Below are 12,038 nucleotides of genomic sequence, written 5' to 3'. Positions count from 1 at the left end.
GTTTGACCATGCCACAATCCAGGAACTATGTACCCAGTTGGAGCCAGACCTGATGTCACCAATCCGCCATCCGACTGGAATACCCCCTGACGTGCAGGTGCTGTCAGTGCTCCATTTCCTTGCAAGTGGGTCTTTTCAGACAACTGCGGCCATGGCATCAGGGATGTCCCAGCCTATGTTTTCAAACGTGTTGTCTGCCCTGCTGAAACACGTAAGGAGATACATCATTTTCCCTCAGGTGGAGGATTTGCCTACAGTGAAAGGAGACTTCTATGCCCTTGGACATATCCCCAACGTCATAGGTGCCATTGATGGGACCCATGTAGCTCTGGTCCCCCCCCACAGGAGTGAACAGGTGTACAGGAATAGGAAGAGTTATCATTCAATGAATGTCCAGATGGTCTGTTTGGCAGACCAGTACATCTCGCAGGTAAATGCTATGTTCCCTGGCTCAGTGCATGACACCTACATCCTGCGGAATATCAGCATCCCTGATATGATGGGTCAACTCCACAGGCACCGTGTATGGCTATTGGGGGACTCTGGTTACCCCAACCTTTCCTGGCTATTGACCCCTGTAAGGAATCCCAGGACCAGGGCAGAGGAACGGTACAGTGAGGCCCATGGGTGGGCTAGGAGGGTGATCGAACACACCTTCGGCCTCCTGAAGGCCAGGTTCAGGTGCCTCCATATGACAGGTGGATCCCTATTCTACTCACCGAAGAAGGTGTGCGACATCATCGTTGCCTGCTCCATGCTCCATAATTTGGCTTTGCGACTCCAGGTGCCTTTTCTGCAGGAGGATGATCCAGATGACTGTGTTGTAGCAGCTGTGGAGTCTGTGGAGCCTGTGGACAGTGATGAGGATGAAGCTGAGGAAGAAGACAACGACAACAGGGAGTCAGTCATACAGCAATATTTCCAGTGAGACACAGGTGAGAACATTTTCATTTTTAGCATTACATTAACTTTCACACGTCTTCCTCTATCCTGTTTCTCGATTTAAATCACTATTTGGAAACTGAGTTGTACCCTACCATTACGGTTTCACAGGTGTGGTTACCTACGTGTCAACTGCTTGCATCCTTCAAGGGCTTGTGATGTGTGACATAGGTATGTTAGCCTTACAATGGTAAACCCATTGTGACACTGTCATTGATAATACATATTTACTAAATCACAGACTGATTCCAGATTGTTTTGTGTTTCAAGGGTGTTTATTGAAGTGCTCTGAAATGTGAGGGGTTTGTAAAATGAGTATGGCTGATGGCGTAGGAATGTCCATGGCAGAGTCCAGTCTATTAGTCTCACAGGTGCACTGCCCATCTGGGCATAGGAAGTGGAGCTGGTGCAGTTTAAGTATGGACAGGGTAACAAAGTGGGACAGTGGGAGGACAATCAGGGTGGTCTCATTTCCTGGCAGGAGTCTTGCCATCTTGCTCTGTCCTGTTCCTGGATCTCAGGGACCGCTTGCGTGGTGGTTGTCCGTCTGCAGGGGGTGGGGTGCTGGTGTGGTGGTCCTGTGGCGGGGTGTCCTGTCCACTAGCGCCGGCGGAGGTGGTGGGCATTTCATCGTCCTGGCTAGTGTCAGGGGCCCCTTGGAGTGTCACGGTGTCCCTCAAGGTCTGCTGTATGTCCTTCAGCACCCCTACGATGGTGCCCAGGGCGGAGCTGATGGTCCTGAGCTCCTCCCTGAACCTCAAATACAGTTCGTCCTGCAGGCGCAGGGTCTCCTGCAACTTGTCCAGGACCGTCGCCATGGTCTCCTGGGAGTGGTGGTATGCTCCCATGATGGAGGATAGGGCCTCGTGGAGAGTGGGTTCCCTTGGCCTGTCCGCCCCCTGTCGCACAGCAGCCCTCCCAGTTCCCCTGTGTTCCTGTGCCTCCGTCCCCTGGACCGTGTGCCCACTACCACTGCCCCCAGGTCCCTGTTGTTTTTGGGGTGGCGGGTTATCCTGGGTTCCCTGTAGTGGTGGACACACCGCTGATTGACCTGTCCTGGGTAGGGAGGTTTGGGCCCGCTGGGTGGGTGCTGTGCTGGTGTTACCAGAGGGTGGAAGGTCGGTGTTGGGCTGTGCCTGTGCAAGGGGAACCAACTGTCCCGAGGCTCACATTGATCCGGGCTGGTCATCAGGATCCATTAGGGCAGAGCTGATCTCGTCACTGTGGGCCTCTTCTGGGGGTGGAGTGATGTTGTCTGGACCCTCTGGTGTGGTGCCGGTCCTTCGGGTTCCTGCAGGGGCATAAGAGCATGATTATTGCATGTGTGTGTGTAATGGTGTGCAATGGGTGGGTGTTTGTGTACCCCGGTGCAAGCATTCCTGTGTGTGGGTTTGTGTGATGATGGTTGGGGGGGGGGGTTCTGGGTATGTGCAGTGGGCATGCTTTAGTGAGGGGTGTCCATGCTTAGTTGTGTCATGCAGGGCTTGGTGTTAGGATGGGTGGTTTGTGGTAGATTAGTGAGGATTTGGAGTGGTAGGGGAGGGTGTGAGGGTGGGGGTGTGTGATAGCATGCAGGTAGGGTGGGGGATAAGATTTGACTTACCAGTGTCCCATCCTCCACCGACTCCTCCGAGGCCCTCAGGATGCAAGATGGTCAAGACTTGCTCCTCCCATGTTGTTAGTTGTGGGGGAGGAGGTGGGGGTCCGCCGCCAGTCCGCTGTACCGCGATGTTGTGCCTGGAGACCGTTGAACGCCCCTTCCCCCGTAGGTCGTTCCACCTCTTCCTGATGTCCTCCCTATTTCTTGGGTGCTGTCCCACGGCGTTCACCCTGTCCACTATTCTGCGCCATAACTCCATCTTCCTGGCTATTGATGTGTGCTGTACCTGTGAGCCAAATAGCTGTGGCTCTACCTGGACGATTTCCTCCACCATGACCCTCAGCTCCTCCTCGGAGAAGCGGGGGTGTCTTTGGCGAGACATGGGGTGGTGTGGGTGATGTGTGGGGTGGTGTATGTGGTGATGAGTGTGATGAGTGTAGTGGTGTGTGGTGTTTTGTGCGTGGATGTTGTGTGGGTGATGGTGTTGTGTGCATCTGTGTGATGGGGTTGTCTATTCTGTGCTCTCTCTCTGGCCTTCGTTCGTGATTTTTTGGTCGGAGGGGTTTGTGGGTGATGTGGGTGTGTGTTTTATGTAGTATTGATTGTGTGGAAGTGGTGTTTGTATGTGTATCAGGTGTGTGTATTTGTAATTGTCCAATGTGGCGGTGTTTTGGAGATGTGTGTGTATTTTGAGCGCGCGGTGTGTACCGCCAATGGAATACCGCGGTTGAAAGACCGCCGCGTGGATTCGTGGGTCGTAATAGCATGGGTGTGTTTCTGTTGGCGTGGAGGTGGAGGATTTGTTTCCGCCAGTTTATCACTGACCTTTGGTGTGGCGGTGTTGTGTGGGTGTCTGAATTTCGGCGGATTCCAAGATGTGTGTCATAATAGCTGTGGCGGAATACCGCCGCCGCCGCAGTGTATTGGTGGTCTTCTGCATGGCGGTAAGCGCCTTTTACCGCCAATGTTGTAATGACCCCCATAATATGTGAGCCATAAAAAAATTAATTTACGCAAGGGGAGGCATTAAAAGTTTTAAAGCCACTGTCTTGTGGGATTAGCAATTCTGCACAGATGTAGTCAGCATTTCGGAATCCCTTAACCATGCACTCATACGAACTGATAAATCCCCTACAGCATTAACGTGAGAGTTGCAGTACTGTTTCTGAATCCTTTGGTTCATTAAATGCATTTATCACTGTTGGACTTGTGCTTTTCAATGACATGAGGAACATTAAGGCTTTTCAGAACTGTGTCTGAATGTTTAAAAGATGTCCAAGAAGCAAACAGCTTTGGGCCAGATGTACAAAGCTTTTTTCTGGATGCAAACAGTCTGATTTGCAGAATTGGACTGTTGGCCACCAGAAAAAAATATTTTTGGATGGTTCGGCAAAGTATTACTGAATTGCAAAATGAGCATACCTTCCTAATAGCAGCTCTCAGTGGTATGTATGAATGTTTTGTGACTGAAATGTGGACGCAAAACATTTTCTTTTTACCATCAAATTCAATTTGTTGATAACTCATTCACAAATGGGAAGGGGTCCCCAAGAGACCGCTGCCTATTCTTAAAAAATGTTGATTTTTTTTCTTTTTTTAACGCATCCTGTTTTCCGTTATGGGAAATGAACTGCATTTTAAAAAAAAATGCTTTAGTTAAAAGCAAACACAGCGGGCCACCATCCCTGTGTTATTTGTGAACCCCAATGGGTCGCAAATTGCAACCTATCTCATGATAATTAGATATACTTGTGACCCACTGAAATTGCAAATGGAACTCAGTTGAGTTTTGTACATTGGAAAATGCGATTTCCTAATTGCGATGTGCGTGGAAACGCAATTAGGAAATTGGAATTACTAAAGGAAGTACCTGTGGCCCTTTGTCTTTTCTCTGTATTGCCTTTATGTTAAATTAAATTCAAACGTGAAAAATATCACTGATTACTTCACTCGATGCCTACAATTGTGTAAATTTCACTTTAGTTGCATAATTCTGTGTTTGCTAATGCATTTGTCTCATATGAACTTGACTAGTCTATGACTAGTTTCTGCGAATGAGGATTATGAATTTACACGGAAAAGAGTGTATTTTGTGTACTTCCGATAATAAAAGCTTGCAATATAGTGTGCTAATCAGAACCACTATTCTTATTTTCTGAAGTAACCTAGGTGCTTTTCCAAACAGTCTCAATAATGTTGCAAGCTTTACTCAAAATGTCTTAAACCAAGTAGAGAGAGGGATGTTATTCAGGCGTTTATTTTTCACGATGCACACTAAAGTTAAGACTCTCTTTATGCATGATATGGTGTAGAAAATTCAAGCAGGCGTATAAGTCTGTCACAGTGGAAAAGCCCTACAGGCTCTAACAGTTAGGAGCAGGGATATAACACCATCTACTATTAAAAAGGTACAGTACCGATCGAAACACAGCTGGAATTGCCTTATGCTTAGAAGCAAAGCAACCACTAAGTATTTTTGTTATTCGGAACTACTGTGAAAGGTTGTATTTGCTTTAGGAATTTTTATCAAGAAAATACTTACTACAGAAGATAGGAATATGAAAAAGGTCAATGTTCTGCTTATAGCCTTGATTTTTGGCCTTCAGTGCAGTCAGGTCCCAAGCATTTCTATGCCAAAAATCTTTTTGCTTTGTTGCATGTCTCTAATTTGTTAAACATGTTTTGCTATTTTCCTAATTTTCATTGAATACATCTAACTCTTTTCCAGCCTTTATCACAGACGCAGAATTCACTGTTCATGAAACTGTAGGTCTTGGGAAACTGGGCACTCAGGCAGAGAAGGACCGGCGGCTAAAAAAAAAGTGAGTAAATCTGACATTCCATTAAAATGTATATTTTCTCCTTTTCTTCTTCAAGAAATACTATGGTTGCTCCTTAAATTATCGTGTTGAGACTAGGAGTGGGTGAAACTGACGGAGTTTCACTCCTCGGATTTCTGCAGAGTTACATAAAAACTCTGCAAGATTCTGCAGAGTTCCACGAGTGGGCAGAAATCAGCACGTTGCGCCAGTCTTCTTCACTTTTAGCGGGAGGAGCTTGTTCTGTGCTGAGAAATCTGCACGATCTGCACCACACAGCACATCAGAGGGCTTTTACTTGAGTTGATTTTGGTGCTGTTCTAGTGGATTTTCCACTCGAGAGGCAGCTTTCCCAAGACGAACGGTTGCGACCGCCGGCGACCGTAAGCATTGAGAAAATCTCATTGGGTGCCCTCCTAGCACCCTAAAGTCTTGCTAGGGTATCCCAGTGCTTAATTTGTGCTTGTTGTTTCCGGTGCTGAGTACCGGCACTTATTTTTGAGGGCCGGGGCTTAGCCTTCTGCCTCAAGCATTTGCAGCGAGCAAAAGACACGTTTGGGATAGATGGAGAAAGAGAAAATCGAAACAGCGTCACAATGAGGGAAAGCAATAATCTGCAAGTGTGAGCTGAAGGGGCAGGGAGTGGTTTTAAATGGATTAAAGAGGCCCGAGAGGGGTCCAGGATTAAGCTGTCTCAGTATTCTGTGTTCGCGCATTTCATTGCAGCAGCCTCATGTTTAAGAGACGCGCTTTGAGCACCGGCACCTATTTATCTACAAATTAAGCACTGGGGGATCCCAATTCTTCCTCACCCACAATTGGCAAGCTACACACAAAAAAAACCTCTGCCATGCATTGATTGGCAGAATTTGGCTGTAACTCTATGTTACATGTGTAATGCGTTGTGGTGAAGCTCCGCAAACTCCATCAGTGGAGCAGAATTTATCACTTACCTCCTGCATAAGACTAGAGACCAGAGTATTGTGGCAGCGTTGAAACATGAGGGTTTCTGGAAACTCTTCATTTTGCTACTTTATAAAATATGTTTTACTACAATAAGAACTATTTCAAATCAAAACAATTGACAGTGAACTGCTCAAGGGTATCATTGACTGTTAGAAATTGGGTCTCTGGGTGGCATAAGTATGCTCCCAGTCTAAGTAGGGACCACAATCCTAGCCAGGGTAAGTCAGATGCACACTCTAAATTACTCTGTGCTCACTCTCTTGTAGCTTAGCACAATGCAGTCAGGCTTAACTTAGGAGGCAATTTGCAAAGTATTTGTTCAAACACTTAAGCACAGCAACACAGTGAAAGACACCACTGAAAGACTGCACACTAGTTTAGAAAAATAGATAATATTTATCTGTATAAAACGTGACCAAAATGACAAAAATCTCAGGTAATTCATTTTTCGGGAGCGCCTGTGCACTTGGTAATCAGTTGTTTTATGAACCCGCTAGGGGCTTGGTAAGAATTTCAAATATAGTGTGGTATGCAATTAGTGCTTTATAGCAGGATCCTATGAGTTCAATGCAGTGGTTTGTGGAAAGTTCAATACAACTGGCATGGGCCACTCAGGCCCGTTCTCAGGCAACAGTACCTTTATATAAGGCACCGTAGCAAGGGCGAGCCTCTGGTGTTGCTGATCTCCAAGGGTGGAGCTCCCAAGGCAGCTGTGTCCTCAGTACAGCTATACTGCTTGTGCTAAGAGTGGCTGAGGAGGCGATGACACTGTCGCTGAATGAGGCATTACCCTGGTAACATGCCAGTTCAGGGGTGTAGCGAAGTCCCCTGGTTTGCAGCTCCTAGGCAAGTGCTTCTTTCCCTCAGTATCAGGGTCCTCACAGCATGGTCGCTGTTGTCCAGGGGATGCATCCCTGATACCGTGATGCAATGATTTCCACAGGGTGAAGGGCTTGCTTCCTGCAGATGAAGTACTGGTTTTCGAAGTAAGCAAAGCACTCAGTCCCTCAAATGAGGAGGGCACAATCTGGTCAGATACTAAGGAGACCCACTGCAGTGTTGGTATGGGGAAGTCTTTGATTGGCCTGAGACTTCCAGGAGCCGGGGGCAAACCAACAAGCTCTTGAAGTTACTTTAGGTCAAGAAGTTGTAGGGCAGGCACAGTCCTTCTTGCTGTAATAGGCAGCAAGTCAACATAGCAGAGCAATTTGCAAAGTGATAGTCCCTCCTGATGGCACAACAAGCAGCAGGCAGCAGGCCAACACAGCAAAGCAAATAGCAAAGTGGCAGTCCTTACCGGCAGCTCGGCTCCTCTCCTTGACAGAGTCTCCTCAGGACCCAGAAGTGAACTGATTTTGTGAGATTTGAGGTCTAGAACTTACACCCAAATGTGTCTTTGAAGTGGAGGAGACTTGAAAGAGGCCTTTGAAGATACAGGGTCCCTTTCCTTCCTTCCCTTGATCCAGATACTCTACAAGGGGGTATGCAGCCCTTTGTTTGAGGTGAGTCACAGCCCTATTCAGTGTAGAGGTCAGATCCATTCTCCAGTCTTGCCCAGGAAAACCCATCAGCCTGGTGATGGGCCATCAGGATGCAAATGGCATGCCCAGGCTCCCTTTGTGTGTGACTGTCCAGATATAATAGACACAGCCCAGCTGTTGTCTACCCCAGATGTTTATTCAGAGACAGGTAGGGGCACAGGATGGTTAAAGTAAGAAAATGCCAACTTTCTAAAAGTGCAATTTTCAGACCTGCAATTTACAAACCAACTTTACTAAAGGATGTGTTTTCAAATTGTGATTCTAGAGACACCAAACTCCACATTCTATCTGCTCCCAATGGGAAATTACACTTAAAGGATGTTATAAGGCAATCCCCATTCAAATGGAATTAGTAGATTTTCACTACCTGGACATGTCAAACCTAGAAGTACATGTCCAACATTTTAAATACACAGCACACTGCCCTTGGTGCTAACTAGATCATACCTTAGAAGGGGTACATGTATATGTAATAAAGAGGAGGGTTTGGGCCTGGCAAGGGGGTGCACTTACCAGGTCAAAATTACATTTGAAAATGGGCATATAGGCTGCACAGTGGCAGGCCTGAGACATGTTTAGGGGCTACTGTAGTGGGTGGCACAATCAGTGCTGCAGGTCCTCTCATAGCAGTTAATTTACAGGGCACCCATGTTGCATATTACTAGGGTCTTACTAGTAAATGAAATAGGCCAATTTGGATATGCCAATATCAACATGTTTTAGAGTACAGAGCACCAGGACTTTAACACTGGGCAGCAGCACCTAAAAGCCAGCAAAAATGAGTTTGAGAAAATAGGAGGCCAGGAGGCAAAACATTAGGGAAAACCATGCAGGGTCTGAAAGAGACCTAGTGGGCAATAGCTGTGTGTTGTTATTCCCTGATTTTATGCTATATTTGATATACACACCTATTTAGAATATCAGTGCACACACGTACTTTATCTTTTTGTACATGCATGCATCTTCGTAGCTGGCGATATCAAGATTATTATTTCTTCAATGACCACAATGTTGAACGAAGAAAAATTGTAAGTTAAGGATGGACAATGGCGTGCTTGGTCCAGATGGACAATAGGCAGACTTTCGCGGAACACCATCGTGTACAACTTCAATGGTGAAAAAAACTCGATCCAAACATGGGGTCAATTACGTTTTGGCATTCTCGTCATACACTCAGAAATGCCAGTCAGTAATTACTAGCCTTGATCTACCAGCTGCATATTGACAAATTTGTCATGGACTTCTAATCAATCAGTTCAATAGTAAGGTGTTTTATGCATATGTTTTGTTTTGATGTTTTCCTTTATAGAGTTCCTGCTTTTAAACATTACCTGTACCTTCTGAAGAAGAGTACTAGAGGTACTTAAAATGCATTGGCGATGTATAAATATTTGTGTGCATCACAATGTTATGAGACGAAAAATAATGAAGGTGATTCTATATTCACAATGAACATTAAACCTGCAGTTTGGAAACATTTAATACTAAACACTGGTTGGTTAATTTTGTTAGAAATACACTAGCACATATGTTTGGATAAACTGAAATAATAGTAAGTATGTACTTTCACTGTGCACAAGATAACGCTGCAAAACTGCTTCCGTGGTGGATCTTCCCAGCCATCTGAGGCTGCCATCCTCATTCCCAGCTTCACGACCGCAACCACACTGAAGTGGAACACTTGATATTTCACTTTACAACACATTTAGTGATCACTGATATCCCTGTAGATCTGATGTAATAACATGCCATATTTTGGAGCACAGCGAGAAACGATCTTTGTAGATATCTGGAGGCAAAGTTGTAGAATCCACTATCTTTGCAGTAGCTATATCTTGTTTACAGGACACACTGTAGCTGAGTCGAGTTTCATGTAAGTAAGCATCACAGGTTTAACACAGAATTACAAAAGGTGCATGTGCACTCTAGGAGTGTGTTTGTGACTGCACTGAGGTCTGTGGCATGTTGTGAATTTGAAAATGTCACTGACCTTGCACTAGATCATGCTTCAGAACACAAGGCCGTGTGTGAAATTATTATTGGGAACAGGAGATGGTATTGCATTACTGAATTAGGTCCTCCAGTAACAACTATTTCCTAGTCAAGAAAAGATAATGAGCAGAGTGATGTAGAAAGTATCGCTGTTGGCATAAAAATTAGACCTTGCCAGAATAATATGAAGCGATAATTCTCAGCTTTAAGGCAGGGACAAACGTGGAAAAGGAGTACTTTGCAGAGAAAACGACAGATGTCATAAGAAGGAAGTATGATAAGGAAATTCCTTCTATGGCGAAAAGTTCTACGGGTTGTTGAGATAATTTGTTGAGACGTTTATATCTAGCTTTCGTATCTGAAAGAACACCAGGACCATATAAATTTACAACACAGTGTTCTACCAGAGTGGTACGAAGCATCCCATTTTATTTTCTTAACAGAAAGCGATAGTTAGTTATCTTGAAATTTTATGACATGGCATCTTATTTTGCAGTTTGTGATTTTTAACACACAGTAAACTCTTTCCATTATTATACTGTAGTCTCATGTAACATTTTTTCTTTATACAAGACAACCAAGATACAGTATTAGTATATTTAGTACAGGCACAGAAAAGAGGATGAAAGCAGTGTGACGGGAGAACAGGAGTGATCAGACTGAGAAACTCCGATGCCCACTAGCCCTTCCACAGACTTTAGTAATGTTCAATTCACAATCACATCTGTCTGACTTGTAACGTTTTCAAATCTAGTTACTCATAACAAAATCCTTATTATTCATTTAGCTGGTACTATTAATAAGCATTGACATACCAACAGGCTTGGCTTGTTTTAGGAGTAGGTTAAATTGTTGTGATATGTCTAGATATAATCATAGAAATCTCACAAAGGAGCACTCAAGTACTAGTTACTGCTTTGATTTACTAGTGAGAAAGTGCTAGTCAGAGTGTCACACATTTGACAGTCAAATGTCACTCATACTTACACTGAAACCACAGAAATGTCACACATAAGCAATCTGAAAACTTGGCAGCTATGACTGTTCACATAACATATAAAGAAGGGTGAAGATAAACAGGGTTAAGGCCCAACAGCATCACTTAACCTGGTCTCTGCCATGGCGGCCTGGCATCTGCTCAGTGCTCACACAGTAGAAATTATCACATTTGAACTGCTATTGCACGATACATCTAATTTATTTTCCATAATACAGTCTCCCCGTTTGTATTTTAGACTGACATGGCTTCAGGGCCAATGCCTCGCTTTCGACAATTTTTTCAGGTTATGGTTATGTTTGCTGCTGATGAGATGCCAATAAAGGTGATGTAAGGAAGGTGCCACCCAATGCAACATTTGCCTAAGTGACAGGTCACCTCGGATGTCTCATGAAGTAAAATGTACGAGAGCACCTGTCTGCTAGGCCGTTTGTAAACTTCCAATGCCTCTTGCAAGTAACGGAACCGGTGCAGCATTAGAGGGAAAGAGGGGGCAAGCAGCACAGTCCCCAAACTGTTGCCCAGAAAAAGAGGCATCAGAATTCTGTTGTATGTCATGCTACCGTAGTCCCGAATACGAACATGTACTCAAATTGTGTACTTGACAGCTCAGGGGTGGCAGGTCTGAGGACTGGAAAGCTGATTATTCCTGTTGTCCCAGAGGAAGCACACACACATACACTCATGGTCACATATACTCTACTGTGAATCCGTGACCACCTGTCATTATCCTGAAAAAGGACGCTAAAAAATACATTGCTGAATGTTGGACTTAGCCCTTTTTGTTGGGTCATTCACAAATATTTTTTGCCTTCACCATTCTGTTTTCTGAGACCATTTGTGTTGGCTTAGGACTTTGTGCACTTTAGAACTGTTAACCAGTCCTAAAGTGATGGTTCTCTCTCCCCATAAACATGATAGAATTAGCTTACACCAAATTGGCATACTTAATTTACTTGTAAGTCCATAGTAAAGTGGTACTACACATACCCAGAGCCTGTGAATTAAATGCTACTAGTGGGCCTGCAGTATCTATTGTGCCACCCACATATGTAGCCCGTTAAATATGTCTCAAGTCTGACATTGCAGCCTGTGTGTGCAGTTTTAAACTGCAATTTAGATCTGGTCAAATAAACCTTTTGCCAGGCCCAAACCTTTCTTTTTAATGCATATAAGTCACC

At 44.8% G+C, this 12,038-nt stretch overlaps 1 protein-coding gene across 5 annotated transcripts in view; it reads left to right on the top strand.

Moving 5' to 3' along the window:
- PPFIA4 (PTPRF interacting protein alpha 4) overlaps positions 1-12,038 on the top strand; it is a 3,105,259-nt gene that overhangs the window by 1,794,498 nt on the left and 1,298,723 nt on the right. For all 5 annotated transcript variants that reach the window (XM_069239004.1, XM_069239005.1, XM_069239003.1 and 2 more), the window contains one exon: positions 5,271-5,364. In XM_069239004.1, the coding sequence (XP_069095105.1) occupies positions 5,271-5,364 (94 nt within the window). The remainder of the gene's footprint in view (positions 1-5,270; positions 5,365-12,038) is intronic.

Source organism: Pleurodeles waltl, chromosome 6 (assembly GCF_031143425.1).
Source record: "Pleurodeles waltl isolate 20211129_DDA chromosome 6, aPleWal1.hap1.20221129, whole genome shotgun sequence".
Taxonomy (NCBI): domain Eukaryota; kingdom Metazoa; phylum Chordata; class Amphibia; order Caudata; family Salamandridae; genus Pleurodeles; species Pleurodeles waltl.
This window is presented reverse-complemented; position numbering and strand designations above follow the sequence as displayed.